The sequence below is a fragment of the Streptopelia decaocto genome (genome assembly GCF_964273445.1).
Source record: "Streptopelia decaocto genome assembly, chromosome: 18".
Taxonomy (NCBI): domain Eukaryota; kingdom Metazoa; phylum Chordata; class Aves; order Columbiformes; family Columbidae; genus Streptopelia; species Streptopelia decaocto.
In genome coordinates, this window is record NC_138673.1 from 6,070,209 (window position 1) to 6,093,246 (window position 23,038).

General features: G+C 42.4%; 1 protein-coding gene across 4 annotated transcripts; it reads left to right on the forward strand.

Moving 5' to 3' along the window:
- Nucleotides 1–753: 753 nt before the first annotated feature.
- Nucleotides 754–22,741, forward strand: RABGEF1 (RAB guanine nucleotide exchange factor 1). Of its 4 annotated transcripts, none has more exons than XM_082068397.1 (10): nt 754–874; nt 7,972–8,157; nt 10,506–10,672; nt 11,663–11,782; nt 14,529–14,698; nt 16,664–16,745; nt 17,528–17,660; nt 18,059–18,150; nt 19,299–19,555; nt 20,579–22,741. In XM_082068397.1, the coding sequence occupies exons 2-10, from the start codon at nt 7,979–7,981 to the stop codon at nt 20,975–20,977; spliced, it is 1,599 nt and encodes a 532-aa protein (XP_081924523.1). In that variant the 5' UTR covers nt 754–874; nt 7,972–7,978; the 3' UTR covers nt 20,978–22,741. The 4 variants fall into 4 exon arrangements, with proteins under 4 accessions (XP_081924523.1, XP_081924524.1, XP_081924525.1 ...); XM_082068398.1 differs by having other exon boundaries at nt 14,532–14,698; XM_082068399.1 differs by lacking the exon at nt 11,663–11,782.
- The last annotated feature ends 297 nt before the right edge of the window (nt 22,742–23,038 follow it).

A 23,038-nucleotide genomic window follows, 5' to 3' on the forward strand; every position in this document is an offset into this window, starting at 1 on the left:
CGTTAACTCTTTCATCATCGCTTCCTTTACAGGTGGCGCTTGAGCAGTGGCTGGTACCGGCTCATTTCGGTTCCACTTTGCACCCACCCAGCATCACAGAATCACAGACTGGCTGGGGCTGAAGGGACCGCTGGAGATCACCCAGTCCAACCCTTGCTCACGCAGGGTCACCAGAGCAGAGGACACAGCGTCACATCCAGGCGGGTCTGAATGTCCCCAGAGAAGGAGACTCCACAGCCTCTCTGGGCAGCCTGGTCCGGGGCTCTGGCACCTCAGAGAAGTTTCTCCTCATGTTCAGATGGAACCTCCTGTGTTTCAGTCTTCATGAAGCAGCCCAGAGAAGTTGCCTGTAACTGTTCCTGCTTGTGCAGCACTCAAAAAGAAAGTTTCTGTATTTGCTTAGCTGGCAAAAAAGACACTGTGCAAATGAGAAGGGGAAGAGGAGTAAGTTGTGAACAGCAGTAGCTATTTCTCTTTCTGCTGCTGTCAGCATCCAGACCCAGTCACAGCGCCCACGGAGCTGAGTTTGGGGTAAAACCACAGCAGCTGCTGGGAGCTGGGGTGGTGTCTGAGGGGATCCGCTGCGGAGGGTGGCGGGAAGGGCAGAAAACCAGACTCTGAAGAGAACCACACGTCCATACGCCCAAACACGCCGAATCTGTCCCTAGCTCCCCTGTGAAACACGGCGGTGCCGCTCCCGCCGCCTCCCCTCAGCACGGCCTCCGCCGCCGCTTCCTTCCGGGACAGCGCCCCGCCCCGGAAGCGGGGACACGCCCTTCCGGCGCCACCGCGGAGGGCAGGAGGCGCCGGGCCGCCGTGAGGAGAGCGGAGCAGCGCGGAGCGGAGCGGCCGCCCCCGCCGCCCGGGGCAACCGGTGAGCCGCGGGTCCGAGCCGCCGCGGGTCCTGTCAGCGGCCGCGCTCGGGGCTTGCCCGGTGCCGCTGGGCCCGGCTGCGGGAAGGGGTTTCCCCACTGAACCGGTAGTGACAGTTCGGGGACTGTCAGCGTCCCCCCGCGGCCTCTCCGCCGCCGGTTGTTATAATTCGTTCTAAGTGTCGGTGTCACAGCGTCTGAGCCGCCGAGGAGGGCGGGGGGGGGCACACCCGGCCCCGCCAACCCCTGTCCCCATCAACCCTGTCCCGAGGGTTCTCCGAGGGGCACAGCGGGATTGGGCTTCATGCACTGGGGTGCAGAGAAACCTAACGTTTGCACTTCCTAAAACTATTTTTATAATATAGATATTTGTAATTATCATTATTTAATTTAGTGGGTGTGTTTCAATAACTAGAGTGAAGTTGTCACTGATAACTGCAAATCTGGCCCCTCCGCCTTTTTTGCTGCGAAGTCCCTTGTGGATCAAGGGGTTTTTGAGTCTTTGGCTGTAAGTGTTACCGCTGCATGGCAGCTTATTGTCCGATGGGTGATCAAAGTCCTTTAAAGTCAAGTCGAATGGAGTCTGGAGTATATTTCAGGTGCTGAGCAGCACATTTTGGATGCTTTTGTAGGTGTTTGTCCTTGCGTGAGCACCTTGTGTAGTGTTCAGGCCGTTCCCCCGGAGCAGGGAGTGGCTGGATTTTCAGAGAGGGTGTGAGATACTGGAGGCTGAATGATGCACTCGAAGTTATGAAAAACTCCCCAAGGGAGTGGTTCGACGCCGTCCGAAATCCGGCTGGGCTGCCTTGGTCTGTGGCAGAGCGCTGTCACTGGGGCGGTGGGTCAGCTGAGGGGGTTGTCACAGGCTAAATTCAAGTCTTTATTATTTGTTTTTTAGGCTGAGTGGGGCCCGAATCTGGCCAAGTGCTGGAAATTATTGTCACTGCACAGTTTTCGAAAAGGAGTGGCGTTATGGAAGTTGCGGTTTAAATACGTTATTGACATGACTTTCCGTACTTTTCTTGTTTGGTCTCACGGTCATGAAAACTATTTTCGAAGCGGTGCTTTGCACTGGCAGCTTCTCGTGCCGGTGCTCTGGCACTTGTACTGAGTTTTCCAGTTACACAAGACTCCTTTGAGACTCAGGACTGATGAGCACAGAAGGACAGAGGGTTTCCAGGAACAGCACTTTACCCAGGAATTGCATGTGTTGGTCTTCTGGACACGGTTACACAAGTGTTTTGCAGGGGGGAGGATTAGGAAGAGAATCAGAACTCAGTGGAATGCTTTGCTGACAAAAAAACCACAAAGCAATGCACAATAGAAGGGAAGAATAGGAATATAAAGACAATCATACCAATTCATAAGATCGCTTTACATAACAGTCTGTGATTATAAGCTTGAAGATAGTCACAGATTCTGGTATTTAGTTTTGTTTTGCGGTGTTGTCTAGAACAGCTTTCTCAGCTCCCTCCTGAAGTTTGCTATATAATCCCCCGTTATGTGTTAAATCATGTTTGTGAAGTCCTATTACAATGCTGTTAGTAAGAAGTCAAATACAGATATTTTGAAGTTTTTCTCTGAGGTCGTAGCCAACTTAGTTTTAATTTGTATGCAGGTGAGCGTGGTTGACATGTTGTCAGAAAACAGCGTGTAGAACCCAATCGCCGCTGTTTCTGAGGGGATTTTTAGGAGTTTTAGCTGATCATATGCTTAATTGAATTCCCAGACAAACCCTACAAAGCGTTTTTTAGATGTTTCTTGTGATTTCATTTAAAAGTGCAACTATGAGTCACATGTAGATGGTGAGACAGTCTGTTAATTCATGAATTGATGCTGCTCCTAGCTGAGCGGTCATTGCCACAGGCGTTAAGAATTTGATGCGGGCAAACAGAACTGTAGGTTAAGATCTGCGCTGATGTTGGTGGGGAAAATGCATCTGAAGTGACTTGTGAGCTCTGCGGATGGAGGGGTGAAGCCTCCTGGCCTTCGTGTTTCAGAGGTTTTAATTAGTGGCTGCCATTTCCCTGCCCGATTTTCAGGTGGTGAATATTTCCAGGTGGCTGATCCGACTGTGTGTCTCTCATCACACTTAACAACTGTTTCTTTTCTCAGGATCCCTAGTTAGAAACCCACGCTGTTTGTACTAGGAAATAAGTGCTATAGCTGGGATTTCTTAATTGCAAGAGAGATGCACATTAAACTGTGAAGACTCATATGGTCTATTCTGCAAAGATAGCAGCGATGGTTCTTAATTTTTAAGTTGTCTAATGGCTTTCGTATTTTCTGTTCATGAGTCTCTTAGATCATATTGCCCCACCCTTTCCTTTAAAGGAAATTAACTCATGGTTAATTACTTTTCTGCTAATGACATGCCTGAGTGTTTAGGATTACACATGAATCATGACTCTTTCAACACTTAACATGGCTTCTTAATAATTTTGTGGCATTTGGGTCAGTGGTTGCTTTTTAGGATAAATATGTTATTTTAAGATTGTTTTTCCATAGGCAAAATTTGTAGTTAAGAGTCCTTAACCCAGTCCCACCCTTCTACCCCCTCAGTTTTGATGCACTTTCTAATCTAAGTCATCAATTTATTTTCAGGAGCTGAAGTTGCAGCAGTTTTAGGTAGGACTGGCTACTCTCCTAATCCAGTGTGGAGTATCGTGTTCTATCCGTGCACCAGTCAAAAGTAAACCAGCAAATGTTACTGTAAGAATTGTGTTTTTGGAGACTTCCCCAGTTGTTCTTCTTTTCCTGCTCTGGGATGGTCATTGCAGTGAGTGACACCAGGTCAAACATTGTGGGCACTTTGGTACGAGGAGAATTAATGCAAGTTGCTCATTAAGTGCTCTGAAGAGTTACACTTGAAGAGCCAAATCATGACCACTGAAGTCCAGTAAGAAGACTGGTGTAGGTTGTGCCAAGTTTTTTTTGAGAAAACTGTTGATTTCAGGAACGTAGAGTAAGGTAAATAGATGAGAGGAAAGCCCCACAAAACAAAACCAACCCAAAACCCCAACCAAAACCAGAAGCCAAAGGCAGGTTCACACCTTTGTGTCAGCCTGCCTGTTTCAAGTCCATTATGTGATGTCTTTTTCTGGTTTTATATAAGTTTAATGAACTTTGGTACCGATGTTGAAGCTCATTTACAGAACAGTCTTACAAAGCCAGTGCTTTAAATTTTAGAGTTAGCATGCAGAGTTTTTTAGAAACTGTTTTCATAGCTTGTAATAATTATAAGTTGACTTGCAGTTATGTCTTCTTAAAGGTGTCTGTAGGTTGATTAAATGAGCCCCCTTTCTACTCAGCTTTGCTATGTGAGCTTTTTCAACCAGCTCTTACATCAAAGGTGACCTGAACAATCCAGGGCTAATAAATAGTTGATGAAGAAGTGGGTATCTTGTCATTGTGGCAGTGATGCAATGTGCATTGGCAATAAAGGGATCTGTTTGCCTGCTCCGTCCTTGGTAGCGAGGTAGGTACATGTTAGAGAGCAACAAGAAAAACAAGCTGGTGGTGTCTGAACTCATTATAAATCTATAGTACTTCTAAACCTTATTTCATACACAGTGAAAGCTGTGTCTGCAGTCTTTGGAAACCCTGATGTGTTATGAAAATTATTTTAGCTTTACTGCTGAAGAGAGCGTCTTACGTAAGTGTGGTCTTTCATGTGTGTGTTAAATCAGCTCTAAGTGACAGATCCAATTTTGATGAAAGGAACCCCTTTTTTGTACCACATAAAAGCTAAGAATGCACTCTTTGCTGGAACTGTGATACCTGCTTTAGTAAGTTTACTATTAATTTTTCCAGACATTTTGTAATCTGGTCAGTGTGAAAATTAAAATATAATCTTTTGCTGCTGTTGAGAGCTTTGAGTCTGATATGAAAGGTACAATGTCCTGGAGCAAAAATTGCTGCGACTTCAGTCCACCTTAAAGAATACTGACAAAAATGGCCCAAGGATTGATGGACTTATAATTATGGAGAGGGCGCCTTATGGAAACTTAGAGTTGGTTTTGTGCTTTATGTAACCGGCCTGCATATCAAGATATCATGTGCGATCATCAGGTGTTGGCAAACTTTTGGGCTCTGTTCTTATCCCATAGTTTTAGTTGTGAAATAGCACTGATGATGAAGGGCTTATCTTTAGTCCCATGGGAATGTAATGGAAGATCATGGGGTGGGGGGGAACATAGTATCTGGTTGCCTCATTTGGTGTCAATGCAATCTGGTTAGTTCTGCACTGACGCTGGTGAACTTCGCTGACTTTTTGTATGAGCAACCAATATGCCAGAGGTTGACTCGAGATGGATTTTTCATATTCAGTATATTAAAACTTGTTGAGTTGTTCTTTTCTTTAAAATGTAAGTGCTGACCCGCAAAAGTTGGCTGTGAAACTCTTTTGTAATGGCTGTGAAACTCTTTTGTAATGGCTGTGTGTGTTTAAAGGAAGCAGAAAGGCTTTGCTTTAAGTGCAGCATGTGATTTCTGTATATTGATTCAGCGTGACCTCTTTTGTCCCTGGATCTGAAACTGATGTAACTGCAATCGAAAATACTTGAAAGGGAGGCAACTGAACAACTTGCTTCTAGTGGCTTTGCAGCTGCTTACAAACCTCTCCAAAAAGAATGCAAAAAAAATTAATCTTGCTACTAAGAGACCTGCTTTGCTTGCTCCAGGGAAAGCTGCTGAACTTTGACACTAAACAGAGCCTTATTTTTAGTTCTAATGTACTCAGAGGGCCAGCAGGATGCCAGGGTAATTGTGGCTGAAACTTTGCGGATACAGAAAGGTGATTTTTATTGTGCGTCTGTATAGAGATAGTGAAAGTGCACAACTGGATAGAAAGCGAGTATGCTGTTGAGCTTTCAGAAGGCAGGGTCATGTATTTAATTCTGTTCCTTTAGCTTTCAGACAATCTGAGTGTCTGAAGTGCGGTGCTTTTAAATAAGAGTGATGGACACCTGAATTCATGAAACTGTGCTACAGACCGCATTTGCAAAACTGTTGTAACTTACTCCATTGCAGAGGGTGATAGGATCAGGGGTGTTATTTCCTTGGGTGATGAGGTCGGTGTAAAATTTCTCTGTAGTTTGTGTTATGAAGAGGTTTTTATCTGTTCTGTCTTTATTAGCTCCTCATAGTATACAGTGAAAACATTCACACTGATCAGCTTTGTCATTAATGGCAATATTGCAGATTTTATACGAGGCGTGTTTTCTAGTACAGGCACCTGCAATAGAAGTTTCTAATAAAAATGCTGCTGCAGCTTCTGTTTTTAGGAAGTGGCCCTTAAACTGCATCAGGAGCAAGTGAAGAGTTTCGAGCTTTTGCTTCCCTGCTCTTTACAGAATTGGTGATAAAGGGCACGTGTGAGGCTCTGAGGATGGGCTGTGTTTCCAAATGCTGCCAACATGCAATTGCCATTCCAGGCTGTGCAGCTGAAAAACATTTGATATTTAATTTCTTGTCTGTTAGATAGATTGTGTTCTGCTTTTCTCCTAAATGAATACAGCATTTAGAACTAGAGGGAAGTAGTTGAAACATCCTTGGGAGCAAGCTGGCATGTGGGATGGCTTCTGTCAAGCAAAAAAAGAAAGGGGAGGGCTGGATCGTTGGATGACAGGCGCTGCAGTGTCTGTGGAGGCTTGAAAAGAAATCTTTTTGTTGCAGTCACTATAGATAAATTCTCTAGAGCTGTGCTTTGTACAGATGCCCAACTTAACTCTGAAGTAACTTGAGTACCTAAAGACATGGAGGTGCATCTCGTCCCTGTCAGCTGTGATACTTCACTGTGCTGTGAAGACATGTTCTTTGAGGCCAAAGTTACATTATCTAAAGTCTCACCGGTGTGATTCTTTGCAGCGACATTCTTGGCCTCAATACAAACCTATTTACATTTTGTCTCTTGCTCAGCTGGCTTCTCTTTAATAAACTATAACAAGGGCAAGTGTAGAGTCTTGCATCTGGGTAGGAACAACCCCAGGTTCCAGTATAAGTTGGGGAATGACCTGTTAGAGAGCAGCGTAGGGGAAAGGGACCTGGGGGTCCTGGTGGACAGCAGGATGACCATGAGCCAGCACTGGGCCCTTGTGGCCAGGAAGGCCAATGGCATCCTGGGGTGTATTAGAAGGGGGGTGGTCAGTAGGTCAGAGAGGTTCTCCTGCCCCTCTACTCTGCCCTGGTGAGACCACATCTGGAATATTGTGTCCAGTTGTGGCCCCTCAGTTCCAGAAGGACAGGGAACTGCTGGAGAGAGTCCAGCGCAGGGCAACAAAGATGCTGAAGGGAGTGGAGCATCTCCCATGTGAGGAAAGGCTGAGGGAGCTGGGGCTCCGGAGCTGGACAAGAGGAGACTGAGGGGTGACCTCATTAATGTTTACAGATGTCTAAAGGGTGAGTGTCAGGAGGATGGAGCCAGGCTCTTCTGGGTGACAACCAATGATAGGACAAGGGGTAATGGGTTCAAACTGGAACACAAAAGGTTCCACTTAAATTTGAGAAGAAACTTCTTCTTAGTGAGGGTGGCAGAGCCTGGCCCAGGCTGCCCAGGGGGGTTGTGGAGTCTCCTACTCTGCAGACATTCCAACCCGCCTGGACACCTTTCTGTGTAACCTCATCTGGGTGTTCCTGCTCCATGGGGGGATTGGACTGGATGAGCTTTCGAGGTTCCTTCCAATCCCTGACATTCTGTGATTCTGATTCTTTGGTGGTGACTGCAACTAGCTGCATTTCTGTTTTCCTCCATTGCTTCATGTTTCTGTGACTATTAGAACAGCGTGCTGCTGAGATCAGAGAATTGTGCCTTTTTCCAATTGTGCACGTAGCTGTCTGATGTACGTGTGACTGGTACTAGAGCCACTGAGTGCAGTTTGCATGTCAAAGTGATGCAAAGTTATGCTAATGCTGCAGTTGGCTCTCAGGGCTGCGTGGTTATGTAATGGTGCCCTTCCTCCTGTCGCCTTTATTTTGTTGCTATGGTACTATTAAATAATTAAAACAGGTGACTTCTTTCTAAAAGGCAAGCCTTTGAAAGAATTGATTTCTAGCAGGCTGTTATCATGTTTCTGTCTTTAACCCTTTTCTCTTTAAACAGGAAGAAAATGAACCTGAAATCTGAACGCAGAGGAATTCACGTTGATCAGTCAGAGCTCCTGTGCAAGAAGGGATGTGGTTACTATGGCAATCCTGCTTGGCAGGGATTTTGCTCCAAGTGCTGGAGAGAGGAATACCATAAGGCCAGGCAGAAACAGATTCAAGAGGATTGGGAGCTGGCAGAGCGGTAAAGAGCCCTCTTTATTCCTTCGTCTTTTACACTAGGATGACTTCTAAATACTATTCCTGTCTCCTGTTTTCTAGCCCTATTTGCTCTGGCTCAGTTGCATCATAAGTTCTCAAATTTGACCTTTCCAGCAGGAATTAAAATCTTCCTTTTGATGGAAAGATGAATATTTATGACATTCTAATTTAAGAGGCTTCAAAAGAAAGTCTGTGCAGTAACAAATGTAAACACCCTCCACCAAATACTTTGACCTAATTTGCATACTGAAATCTGTAATTTTAACAGTTTGAAGGCTGAAAGTGACAATTTTCACAGAATCACAGAATCAACTGAGTTGGAAAAGACCTCAGAGATCATCAAGTCCAACCCTTGGTCCAACCCAGTCCATTGACTAGATCATGGCACTAAGTGCCATGTCCAATCTCAGTTTAAAAACCTCCAGGGACGGTGAGTCCAGCACCTCCCTGGGCAGCCATTCCAATGCCTGACCACTCTCTCTGCAAAGAATTGCTTTCTAATCTCCAGCCTCAATTTCCCCTGGCAGAGTTGAAGCCCATGCCCCCTTGTCCTGTTGCTGACTGCCTGGGAGAAGAGACCAATCCCCACCTGGCTAGAACTGCCCTTCAGGTAGTTCTAGAGAGTGCTGAGCTCAGCTCTAAGCCTCCTCTTCTCCAGACTGAACAAGCCCAGCTCCCTCAGCCTCTCCCCATAGCTCTTGTGATCAAGTCCCTTCCCCAGTCTTGTTGCTCTTCTGTGGACTCGCTCCAGCACTTCAATCTCTTTCCTGACCTGAGGGGCCCAGAACTGAACACAATACTCCAGGTGTGGCCTCCCCAATGCAGAGTACAGGGGAAGGATCACTGCCCTTGTCCTGCTGACCACGCTCTTTTGGATACAGGACAGGATCCCATTGGCCTTCTTGGCCACCTGGGCACACTGTTGGCTCATGTTGAGCTTCCTGTCCATTAGTCCCCCAGGTCCCTTTCTGCCTGGCTGCTCTCCAGCCACTCTGTGCCCAGCCTGGAGCGCTGCAGGGGGTTGTTGTGGCCAAAGTGCAGCACCCGGCACTTGGTCTTGTTGAACTTCATCCCATTGGAATCGGCCCATTTTTCCAGTCTATTCAGATCCCTCTGCAGAGCCCTCCTGCCTTCCAGCAGATCTCTGTATGTGCTCACCTTAACATATTAGTGGGGTATACCAGAACTCCAGGAAAAAGTGCAGATGACTTGAGACACGTGTCTGTACTTGAGTCTGGAACACTTTAGTGATCTTCAGTTACCTAGTGATACATTAACCAAGATAATTAGGGGAGGAAAAGGAAGGAAACTAACAAGGAAAAGGCATTAAGTGCAAGGTTCTCATCAAGCTGCCTGAAGGTGACATCTTTGGAAGTTCTCTGAACTTCACTTGGGTCCAAATTCATGGCTATGCTTTAGAAGCCCCCAGTTTTCTGGTATCCAACTACCCTAGACCCTGTTACCTTAGGCCTTGAAGTTATTTGTTTGGTTTTGAAGTTCTTTTTACTGTTGGGAACAAATTAACTGCAAAGGCAGGTAGAGAGAAGTGTGTGAGACCCTTTTTGGCATAATCAGAGGGTGCCAGGTAAGTGATCACAGTACAGAGAATGTGTAATTTCTTTTTTCTCTGCCATAAATTTGGCTTAAACAGTTAATAAAAACTTCAGGATTTTTAGAGTAGATAGTTGTGCTGTCAGTCTTACAATGTCTATGTGCAATAAAATGGGGCATTTGAGGAATTCTTTAATCAGTAACTGTTCAGTTGGGAGATGCTAAAGGAAGAGATAAGCTGTGATTGTTTGCAGTAGTGGGCAGACAGGCTTGACAGCACAGATAAGACACAAGTCCTGCTTTAAGAGATTACAAAGGCAAGACCATTTATTGTCCTGAGCTGGATGGATGTTTAAATAAAATTGCTCAACCTTTTAGCATCTTGAAGAGCAATATAATTTAACCCATTTTATTCTTCCTGCATAGGAAGAAAAGTAGACATGGAAGGATGAGTTTGTTTGCCCTCGCTCCTTCTTTTGTACACATAGATTAAAAGATGGGCTTGGTCTTTGCAAAGCACTTACCAGTGTTGCAGTGATGTGGTTTGCTTCGTTCATTCAAGCAAGCATATGTATCACCAAGACTTTAAAAGCAAATTATGACAACAGTGATCTGTTTCCCAGAATATTTCTGAGATTGTGACAAGGTATTGACTTGCTCAGCTGCGAGCCGTGGTTTCTATCTTCTGTAAGAGTAATTAATTTATTTATTGCACAGGAAATTAGCTTCTTTGTGCTGTTTTTAAGCATTTAAATTAGCCTTATATTTTTCTAATTCCAGGCTTCAGCGTGAGGAGGAAGAAGCTTATGCCAGTAGTCAGAGTACCCAAGGGGCACAGTCACTGACCTTTTCAAAATTTGAAGAAAAGAAAACCAATGAGAAAACACGAAAGGTCACTACCGTGAAGAAGTTCTTCACCGCTTCTTCCAGAACAGGAGCTAAGAAGGGTAACTTCCCCCTTTGCTTTTAGTGGTTCTGTACAACATATTAAGTTAAAAAGTATTTTCTGTAAACATACTAAAAGGCAGAGTAATGCTCTGTGACTTGACTTTAAAAAGTTGACATAATGATGCTTCTGGAGAGTGATATTTGAAGTCTTACTGAAAACATGAGCTTTTGGGTGATGCTGAACAATCTTTTAAATAGAACAGTGCACTTTTAAACCTGTGGCTGTGTTTGTGTTAGTTATACAGGAGCTCTTCCACTAAAGTGTAGTACAAAGGTGTTCCTAGTGGTGGTCTACAGATGAGTGGAAGCATCTTGTTTGCATGACACATTTGTGCTCAGTTAATGAGTCAACCGTAGTATCATACCGTGGTTTGGGACTTGAAGGGGCACTGGCTGTCAGTCACCCCAAAAAAACTGACATATCTAAGTGTGAGAGAAATGCTGATATAAAGTACCAGGTGATGCTGCCAAAAGGGATCACTTCAACAGATTGAAGAAGAAAATTGCAGTGTGTCAGCAGGGTGCCTTTAAATGAAAATAAATGTGAAAAGAAGCTTGTACGCCTATGTGGGCTGGGAATATCAAGTTTATGGTTGGCTGAATGTTTATTCTACAGAATGTGTTGCAAGTAAGAATGATTAATGGCACTAGTGTCTTTGCATAGCAATAGCTTACATGGGTAAGAAGCCAAAAAATGCCAGACTGTGGAGGAGGCATTCCAGAAGAAAAGGCAACATTAATGTGTCTTAGCCTTATAGCCAATGCATTTCTTTAAAAAGAAATTCTAAATGTGTCTGAATTTCATCTTAGAATTTGCCTTGGTGCATGGGCAGCAGCCGGCTAAATGAAGCGTTCAGCTTTGTATTGAAAACTTGTTTTTATGTTCGTTCTTCTCACTTTCCATATTTTCTTTCTCTTTTTTTATCCCCTTCATCTCTCCGGACATGCTCCCGCTCTCGGTGCCTTGCTTGCTTTTGCATTTATTTCAGTGGCTCAAGAGAAAATCGTTAAGCAAGGACAGCTTGGGAGGGAGCGCAATGCTGATAACATTCTCAGGGATTTGAAGGAGATTTTTACTCCCTCCTGGGAACTGGCTTCCCCTACCGAAGGTAATGCGGTACAGCCCCAGCCAGCCGGCTGCCTGCGTTTAGTGAGCTTCCTTAGCTGGGCTTTGCAAAATACAAACTAGGGTTGTGCCACTTCTAACTTGTGCTGTTGAATATGAAGACAACAAAAAAGGCGAGTCTGGCGTCTTGAGGTGAACTTGAATCTCTAATTTATTGCATTTTGGTAGGGAGGATATACGAATAAAGCTGAAGCTTCTTCGAGCTCTGCCTTAGTGTGACATCTGAAGGATTATGCAGTTTAAAAAAATAGAAAAGAACTTTGTAAGAAGTAGCTACATCTTGTGCTGCTTCGTCTTTTTGTCAAAAAATAATTCCAGGTTGCCATTATAAACCTGATTATAAGTTGAAACTACTTCAGTTTACTAGTTCATACTTCAAGAACTTGTACATTCTCAAAACATCTCCAGCTGTTTGTTATATTAGTCAAGAAGACAGTTTAAAAATTAAGGGAAGATGCACTGGTTTCATTTTAACCAAAAAGATGCCAGAACCGGTGATGCAAACAGCTTTAGGATCTTGTCTTATGTTCTTTGTTTGCAATTCTGACGTGTTCTGCTGACTAATGAAATTTGAAGATGTACCATTTGCAAATTAAACGAAGAAGACAAATGAGTGTGTGTAGCAGAGCTAATGACAACACTTCTTCTATGGTTTTTCACTCGGATCGTGACCATGGCACAACCATAGTGAATCACTGGAGTGCTGATGTTCTGCTGTGACAACTTGCATTTTTCTCAAATGCCTTGAGAAAGATTTTAGTCTTAATAGTGTTTATTCTTTGTGAAGATGCTCCTTTCTTAACTCTTCCCATACTTTCTTTTTGGCATATTTCCTCTACTAGGTTCTCTTCAACTTGTTTAGATGGAATTTCTCTTCTGTAATCACCTTCTTTTTAGTTAGACTTAATTCTTTTAGATTACCTGACAGAACTGAAAATATTTTGTTGCTGAAAGTACATTTGTTCCTGCATTCCTTAATCTGCTTAAATTAACAGTAATCTGCCTCAGTTGACTACATCTCTCTAGTAACTAAAAAGTAATCTATTTGTAACTGTAGAAAACGTATTCATATTCCTTAAGGTCAAATAGCAGGGCAAGGTTCATTAGTTTTATAATATGGTGAACTTAATGTTGAAATCACTAAATCTTCAGCTGTTTGTTGAAATGAAGTCAGTAATCAATTATGGGAAAACTATCTTGTAATTCTACCCTTTCAAAAGTTGCCATTCATCTTGAATACACAGGGATTCTACTTGGAATCTTGGGTATAAAGAAGGTTGGAGGAAACCCCCCTGCGGTTCTTGTGTCACCACAAAGGAGATTGATTTGCACTTTCTAGCTCGATTGTTACAGTTGGAATGTAAATATTTGTAAAACCTTTTCCATTCTTATCACTTAAACACCGTGAATGTTCTAATGGTACCTGACTGAATATTCTAATGGTACGTGGCCAAATTACGTAGAGAAGGTTGTGCTGAAGAGATCCTGATGAGTCCTGTGCTTTGGTCAAATGGTCAGTGGATCGTACAGCTTTGAATTTCCTGTAGTTCTGAATCTTTTTAAAAGCAAATAACAGCAAACAAAAAATAACCCTGATAAGCTACCTCAAGCTCCAATTCAGTATACCAATTTAAATATACTAATCCCATCTATTTCCTTTTATTTTGGAGTTCTGCATGTACGCTTATTGAAACAAGGATTTTTTTTTTTTTTTTGCTGTGCATGTTCGTATTTCCAGATTGAGATTTGTTTGTATCATGTTGATCACGAATATTTTAATGTTTTCTGTCTCTTTGCTGCTCGCTTTTCATCATGTTCATTTACATCATCTCTATTCAATCCTTCATTTTGAGCAGTGTTGGCTGGAAAGTTGAAAGGTGGGTGAACTACACATGGGTAGCAAAGGCGTTGGATCAGTACAATTAACTTGCAACGCAAACTTCGGACAATCAGACGTGTTTGTGTGGAAAAAACCCTGTGGTTGCAGCTCTATAAACTCGCACCCGGTGCTGTGTGCGCTCTGTGTACCTGTGACAGACCTGGTGCTTCTGCTCTTGCTGAAACACAAATGGCCACGTTCTCATTTACACGGCAGGTGGGATTCTGCGGCATCTGCTGCGTTTGCACCAACCTTCTGCTCCTGGTCCTTGTCTCGTGTGGCTGATGCTCCTGAGAGGTGGTAGGAAGCCGGCCTGGGGAGCTGATCTAGCTGAAAAAGAACCCCATAAGAAACATTTCTGACTGGAACTGCCCCAGATTACTTCTCCCAGCACTAGTTCATGAGCCAGTTGAATTAATACTTGTGTTGGTGCAAGCGAAGGAGCAGGAATGTAAAGGTGAGGGAGAATGGAAAAGGGACCACTCCGTTATCTTAAACTGCTGCAGAATCCCATCTGAAAACCTTGACCTTAAATGGAGATATCTTACCTGGGAATAAAAGTGTGAGAAACAGGAAAACAAACTCATTTTACAGTAATTTGCCAATATAAAAAGGCCATTAGTGTAAATGGGTATGTGGCTATAAATGTTTCACTTCAGTGGAATACTCAGTTTCCTAGAGTTCTGTTTAGTAATATCCAATGTTTCACTGGTAAAGCTTGAAAAATAAATGCTTATTCGTCAGCACAGCTGAAAAAAATACCAACCTGTTATTTTAATCCACATTAAACCCTTCCTGAATTCATCCATCAGTGTAAAAAGGCTAATCTGATGTGCCCAAATTTTCCCAGCAGAGATCCAAGAAGCCAAGGCTCCCAGCCCTTCTATAAACAGGCAGGCGAGCATCGAGACAGATCGCGTATCCAAGGAATTCATCGAGTTTCTCAAGACATATCATAAACCTGGACAAGATATCTATAAGCAATGTAAACTATTTTTGGACACGATGAATCATAAAAGGGTAAGTTTTGCATGCCTTTTACGTAGATAAAATGGGGAAATTAGGGAGAGGGAGAGAAGATGCTGCTCTTCTGCCAGCAGTTTGGGTTTTTTCTATTGTATACAGGAATATTGTATACAGAGCATCCCGACACGTGGGAAGTCAAGGAAGGGAGCCAGGAGACCTGCGTGGTTAAACAGGGAACTGCTGGGTATGCTCAGGTGGAAGAGGAGAGTTTATAGATCATGGAAGGAGGGGCTGGTCACCTGGGGAGAATATAAGGCTGTTGTCAGAGGGTGTAGGGAGGCAACTAGGAAAGCTAGGGCCTCCTTAGAATTAAACCTGGCGAGAGGGGTCAAGGACAACAGGAAGAGCTTTTTCCAATATGTGGCAGATAAAAGTAACACCAGAGGCAATGTAGGCCCACTGATGAATGAGGTGGGTGCCTTGGTGACGGAAGATACAGAGAAGGCAGAGTTACTGAACGCCGCCTTTGTCTCTGTCTACTCTGCCAGAGCTGTCCTGAGGAGCCCCGTACCGCTGAGGCCCCAGAGGAAGGCAGGACAATGGAGGAGTTTGCCTCAGTTGATGAGGACTGGGTTAGGGAGCAGTTAGGCAATCTGGACACCCATAAATCCATGGGTCTGGATGGGATGCACCTGCAGGTGCTGTGGGAGCTGGCTGAGGTCATTGCTGGACCGCTCTCCATCATCTTTGCCAAGTCTTGGGAAACGGGAGAGGTGCCTGAGGAGTGGAGGAAAGCAAATGTCACTCCAGTCTTCAAAAAGGGCAAGAAGTCTAAAAAGTTATAAAGATAATACAGAATCAGACTAATTTTCTTTGGAGAACGGGAACTTGACTGTGCTTTTTTGTTTTAAATACGGAATAAGAGTTACGTCTTAATATTCCATATTAAAATAATGTTACTGAAATATTAATGTGTCTGTAGTGCCACCTATGGTTGAAATGAGTCAATATTCAGCACTTTTTTTTTCCCCCTACCTTTCCTATTTAGTATGTAGTTACTCAAATCATATCCTCAAATTGGACTGGAAATAAAGCGAGTTCTTTCTTCCATGCAGATTCCACTTTAAAAACATCTTGAAGTTTGTTGTTTTTTTTTTTTCTCTTGGAACTGATTCATTCCACACATAGAGTTTGTGAAAATAGTGTTTTTTTATTATTGTTTATAAATATTAAGATACTGTCGTGTCCTGGTGCCTCGATAGTTTGTGCTAGTCAAAAAGAAGTCTTTCTCAAAATGTACAGTTTGCTACTACACATAAACCAGGCCTAAAATGCAGCTCTGCCATCAGAGCTGAGACTTTATGTTCAGTGTGACTGTAGTTTTTGGCCTTAGAGAATTCAGAAACTAAGTTTTCCTTGTTTTATTTTTGTTTTTACATACAGTTCTATGCTGCTATTTCAGTGCCTTGATCAGTAAAGTTAATTTTAACCCCTCAGACCTCTAGTTTGTTTTTCAGTAGCTCAGCTAATGCTCAACAGACACTGTTGTTTCACAAATAACATTGCGAATATATTTCATAGTAACTTTATAGTTAGAAGTGTTTACTGTATAGCTATTCTTTCACATATATGGTTTATGTTCTTAGTTTTTTGGTATACTGTATATAATAATTTAAAAAGCTACGGACACAAAATTGGGAGCAAGCATTCTGCTTAACAGTCTGTTATTTTGTCACCATTACTCAGGGATGTGTCTGGGGAAAATGGCATTGCCCCTGTCCAGCTCCATTGCTAATAACCAGCTGTTCAGCAAATAAACTAAGTCTGTCACATGTTAAAGAGCCAATATATCTTGGTTTCTCATATTTTTTAATATAATTTAGCCAACATAAACACCTCTGATGATATATTTGCATTCTCAGACTGTTAGTGCGGCTGGACACATTCCTGAAACAAAACATCAGAGGTATTGCTGCCATTTCTTCGGCACATCCACACTTAATCCCTTCTCTGTTACAGCACTTGAGTATTGAGGAGCAATCTGAATGTGCCCAGGACTTCTATCAAAATGTAGCAGAGAAATTACAGACGCGTTGGAAAGGTATCTCATATCTTACTGCTGAAAAAGCAATGATTTGAGGGTAAAGCCTCCTGCATTTTCAAGTAAAAATGAAGCATTCCTAACCAGCTTTCAGAAATGCTGTTAAAAATTCTAGTACCATAGTTAGAACTATTCCCAGCAGCACCAGTTTGGTAAAGTTTTACAGTCTAAATGATTTGTTTTAACAGGTTTTTCTTGAACTCTCAATTAAATGTGGGTCAGTTGTTTTCATTTCTTGTTTTAAATTCAGTGCTGTTTGTTTAAAACTGAAGTCGACTGTGTAGCCTCAACCCAATTAACAGGCTGTGAGCCTCGGGTTACACTGCCCTGCACAAGAAGCCAGTGAGAGGGGAGTGTTGCTGTTGCGAATGGTGTTGATGTGCCTGGTATGTAAATGGCACAGTTTAAGTAGACCCAGGGATTTTTTTTAGACATAAACAGGAACACAGGACTTGGAAGACCTCGCTGGATTTGTTCTGCAAGACTATATTTTTGAGCAATATTCTTGTAAGCTACGAGCAGCTGAACCTAATTTGTGTGTTGAATGTGCTTCGTTGTGAGCCTGTGCACGTACTCACTTTGGCATGTGCTGTTCTCACCGTTATTATATTTTTACTTCTGCTGCACAGAGTGAAAATACTCCAAATATATCCATTCTTTATTAACTCAGGTTGTCTGAAATCAATAGTGCTGCTTTGGTGGCATTAGGATCAAACTGTATTTAATCTTCCAAACAGCGGAATACTTTATTTACTGTATTGGGTGGGATTTGTGCCTTTCAGTGCCCCCTGAAAAGGTTGAGAAAGCAATGGATCAGATTGAAAAATACATTATGACTCGACAGTATAAATATGTCTTTTGCCCTGAAACAACTGATGATGAGAAGAAAGATCTTGCTGTCCAGAAGAGAATCAGGTAAGGCGTTGAAAGAAAAATAGTTGAGTAATCCACAGTCCCGTGAATGAGCTCTGAATCAGGCACCTTAAAATCTTTTGCTGTATATACACAAATGGCAAGCTTTGTAACCAGAAAGAGTTAAAAACGCTTCAGTTAAAAACAGAAGGAATGAACAGAATAAATAACAAAAACTACTATGCTAGGAAAGCTAATTGGTGTGCTTTTGTTAAGTCATAGCAAAAAAAGAGAATATTTTTTCTGGAAATAAATGACGTCAGTGGAATAAACTGGTTTAAAACTGGACTAGTGCCTCATTGACACAAAGCGCTCCTTGTGCATTGAATTCAAGAAGCAGCTGGTTTCAAACACCTGAATGTTACTGGCACAGAATGGTTTAACATTTTTTCTTGTCGTAGGGCTTTGCACTGGGTAACTCCACAAATGCTGTGTGTTCCGGTCAATGAAGAAATTCCAGAAGTCTCTGATATGGTTGTAAAAGCAATTACAGGTTTGTGAACGATGACGTTTACATTCACAGCTTTGAATTTCTGATGTCTTGTTCACAGAGATTATTTTCTGCCATCATCAGAAGGGGCTTCAGGCTGTGAGATTGGCAATAGTCTTTGCGCTGTTGGATTAGTGAAGCGGGAATAATTTTTCCATCACAGAAGTGTTCAGGCTTACCTGCTGTATTTGAAGTACTTGGGACTAAAGCAAGAGAAGGCTGAATAAACTGATACCTTTATGGAACATGTGTCCGGATGGGATGCACCTGCGGGTGCTGAGGGAGCTGGCTGAGGTCATTGCTGGACCGCTCTCCATCATCTTTGCCAAGTCTTGGGAAACGGGAGAGGTGCCTGAGGACTGGAGGAAAGCAGATGTCACTCCAGTCTTCAAAAAGGGCAGGAAGGAGGATCCGGGTAACTATAGACCAGTCGGCCTCACCTCCATCCCTGGGAAACTGATGGAACGACTTATCCTTGGTGCCATCTCAAGGCATATCAGGGATAAAAGGGTCATTAGGGGCAGTCAACATGGCTTCACCAAGGGGAAGTCGTGCTTGACCAACCTCATTGACTTTTATGAGGACATAACAAGATGGATGGATGATGGCAGAGCGGTGGATGTGATCTACCTTGACTTGAGTAGGGCATTTGACACAGTCTCCCACAGCATCCTCACAGCTGAACTGAGGGAGTGTGGTCTGGATGACCGGGTAGTGAGGTGACTGTGAACTGGCTGAAGGGAAGAAGCCAGAGAGTCGTGGTCAATGGGGCAGAGTCCAGTTGGAGGCCTGGATCTAGTGCAGTGCCTCAGGGGTCAGTACTGGGGCCTGTATTATTCAATATATTCATCAATGATTTGGATGAGGGAATAGAGTGCACTATCAGCAAGTCTCCTACTCTGGAGACATTCAAAACCTGCCTGGACACCTTCCTGTGTAACCTCATCTGGGTGTTCCTGCTCCGGTGGGGGGGTTGGACGGGATGAACTTTCGAGGTCCCTTCCAATCCCTGACATTCTGTGATTCTGTAACATCAAGCACCACAGATAAAACTTGTGCAATTCCAGTGTTGTCCAGTAAGTCTCCTACTCACTCAGGTGTGTCTGATTAATAAGATTTTAATGATTTGAGAACTTTTTTTTATCTTACAGACATTATCGAAATGGATTCAAAGCGCGTCCCTCGTGATAAATTAGCATGCATCACCAAGTGCAGCAAGCATATATTTAATGCTATTAAAATCACAAAAAATGAACCGGCTTCTGCTGATGACTTTCTTCCAACACTTATATACATTGTTTTGAAGGGAAACCCACCCCGTCTGCAGTCTAACATCCAGTATATAACACGCTTCTGTAATCCAAGCAGGCTAATGACAGGAGAAGACGGCTACTATTTTACCAACCTGGTAAGTGGGGGAATAGTGCTTATATTTTAGACGACAGGATTGTCTTTTATTTGGATGCTGGAATTTCCAATAAAGCAAACGCAGCATAACATAGAAGGAAAATTAAGACTCCTCTTCAAATAGTGTTTGAGGTTACTTAGAGTACAGCGAACTCTTTTGCTTTATATCTCCTCTCTCTTCCTTCTCTGCTTTCCAAACCGGTCAGTGCTTTGCTTTCTTTATGATATTAAATCCTTTAGTTGAACAGTCTGATACTAAGACTTAGGTATGTTTTTATTCTGTAAGGAGGTAAGTACTTTTTATTCCAAAAATCCTGAGTTTGGGCTGTGCAGATGTTATGGATGCAAAGTTCCCAGTTTAAGCCCATGAGAGTTTCTCTTGAAGGGGCTGCAGAACAAGCCCATTAATGTGTGGGGGTAAACAGGCTTTTTAAAGCTTCTGCAGGAGGCATTTATTGATGTGCTTGTTTATATTAGAATGAATTATAATTATTAATCTGGCTTCACTGCATTTCATTGTAAAGCAATTCTTGAGGGAAAATATGTAGCTGAATGAAATACTTGGAATGTTAAAAATTCCTTTCAGCCGGAGAAGAGCATCCACAAGGTGAGATGGGCATTTGACATCCCTTATTTCAGAAAATGGAGAGCATAGCAGATCTCTACTGATTAGATGATTAAATATTAATATAGTGCTCTTGTCTAGTTGTCATGTCTTGTTCTTCTTGGCTTCTCACCTCCAAAACACAGTGACCCTGAGGTTTGCAATGGACATTATGTAGTGAATTGGTACCGTTCAGTTGAAATAGTGTCTCCCTGTATTATTCTCTGAGTTTTTACCTTCTTCAGACTTTGGGAGAGGAGAGAGGCATGTGAACCGTCTGATACCATTAATTTCTGGAAAAGCTCTTCAGGAAGCATTAAATAATACGATCAGTTACTGATCTAACAGCAGGATTAAAAAATAGAAAGCGTAAGTTCCAATGTGTAGCTCGCAATGATACTCACTCTGTTTTCTTTGCAGTGCTGTGCCGTGGCCTTCATTGAAAAACTGGATGCTCAGTCTTTAAATCTAAGCCAAGAAGATTTTGATCGGTTTATGACTGGTCAGGCGTCCCCGAAGAAGCAAGAATCTGACAGTTTTTCCCCTGATGTGTGCCTGGGTGTTAAGCAAATGTACAAAAACTTAGACCTGCTATCTCAGTTGAATGAGAGACAGGAAAGGATTGTCAATGAAGCCAAGAAGCTTGAGAAAGACCTCATAGATTGGACTGACGGAGTTACAAAGGAAGTCCAAGATATTGTTGAGAAATATCCATTAGAAATAGAACCAAAAAATCAAGCCTTAGCAGCTATTGACTCTGAAAATGTGGAGAATGACAAGCTGCCCCCACCACTGCAGCCTCAGGTTTATGCAGGATAATTCTCGCTCTTAACTTTGAAAAGCATCATTATCCTCACCTAGTAATATCTACCACTTGGGAAGGAAAATAAATGTGAGGCTAAAAATCAGATGAGCTTAAATCAGTACATTTTTAAAGGTACCTTTTTTTTTTTTTGTTAAGTGTAATGAATTGTATTTATTTTAATCAAGTAGATTTCTATTAGGCTTTTGTGGGTTTTTGAACTGGATTTAAATTTTCTACACAAACCGGTGTAATTTTTAAGCAACACTAGTCCATTGGCATCTTTCCCGAAATCTTCCTTCTAGGCATGCACTTACTTGTTTTTAATAATTAGTTTAACTTCCAGTATTTGAGTTCAAGCAGAAACTCAAAAGATACTAATGTTAGTCTGAGTTTATTCTGTAGCTGTAAAGATGACATATATATTGTAAAATATGTACAATTGTAAATAGATTTAAAACCATGTCTCAGCTGTGCATGACATCTTGTGTATGAGTGCAAATGATACAGAAGTGTTCATTTTGGCACCTTTCAGTTAAGTCACGTTGCAGTATAAAGGCAAGTACACTGTTAATGTTTCGGTAAGCTGGGTGGTATAACTGATGAATTAGAGTCAGGCAGGATATTGTTGTAACCATTTGAAAACTTGACACTCATCCTGTAATCTGCTCTATAAAAAAAAAAGAAGTGCTATTTAAAATATGACATTTCTTCATGTAAATGTCCTCTCTGCTTTGTCAGTACACCTGGGAGCCCTCAGCCCTGCACGTAAGTGCTGATGTTACTGCTCTTGAGGAGAACGTCGAGCCGAGCTTCAGAAAGGGAGGAAATATTTCTATTAAAAATTGCGTCGTGTGGAACCAAAAGGGGTTGGGGAGGAGGTAGTGCAAGAGTTGCACGTGAAGTGGCTTTTTGCCTCATAATTTCCATCAGTGGGTTAGGTCTTGGTTGCTTTTTTGACAATCCTGGTAGATAAATAAGTTCCTATAACTAGAGGCTGCTTTTTAGAAGAGCCATTGCTCTGAGCAGAAAGGTGCACTCTATTTTCATGTAACATCAATTTTCTGATATTTGGTGACCCCCCCAAAGTTAACCTTGCTGAAGTATTGAACATCAAGGTAAAAAGGGCTTTATATCACTAGAAGTTTAATCAGTGTATTTAATCAGCTCCTTCCACAAAAAGTAACCTCTTGCGGAATAACTTTTTTATGTGAAACGTTTTGTATACAATTTAAATTATCTTCCAGTTAATCTATTCTGCCATCACTTCCTTGTGTACCCTAGATATCGAACATAAAGCTGCTTTAGCTGAGCTACTCCTGAGCAATGTTAAATTCTTACTATCAAGGAGGGAAGGACCTACCTCTTTATTACGATCCACTGCTTTAAAAACACTTATTTTAAATTTGCACTGCAGTAATTTCAGACCACAACTGTGATTTGTCCCTTTTTGTCAAACGCATTTCGCCATCTGATCTATGCATTCCCAGTGTTTCGGAGATAACCAGTTACCCCAAACTCCACTGCTGGTGAAGCAATGAGCTAATGGACTGATCACAATAAATTGGATTATTTAATGTATCCATATGTCACTACACCCAAATTGCTTAGGATCTGACCAGTGCTTGCAGTAAATAATACTGCCAAAAAAGTCTTTATTTTCTTTATAAACACTAGGTGCTAGTTCTGATACCCAAGTACACAGGTTTTGCTGAGGGGGAGGGAAGCAAACTTACAGCTATTGTGTAAATTGCCGTGTTTAAATAAAAATGCATACGTTATGCCCTTGTTAATGAGTTCCTAAAAATCTCATCACCGGGTTTTGTTATGCTGTTAATGATTAATGTGCATGTAATTGCGGGTGCTGCATTCCCTGTGTTTTGGGAGACACAACCCTCGGCCATTCAAGTGCAAGCCTGGGTTACAATGTCTTTTTCTTTGCAGAAAGATCATTGTAGTGATTAAGTTCTCAAGACTGGCCGGTGGATTTGTAGCTAAAGTGTCTCTTATTCATATGTTATCGAACCACGTTTAGTGGGAGCGTTTTCAGCAGCCAAATCCTGAGTGCCCCGGGCGAG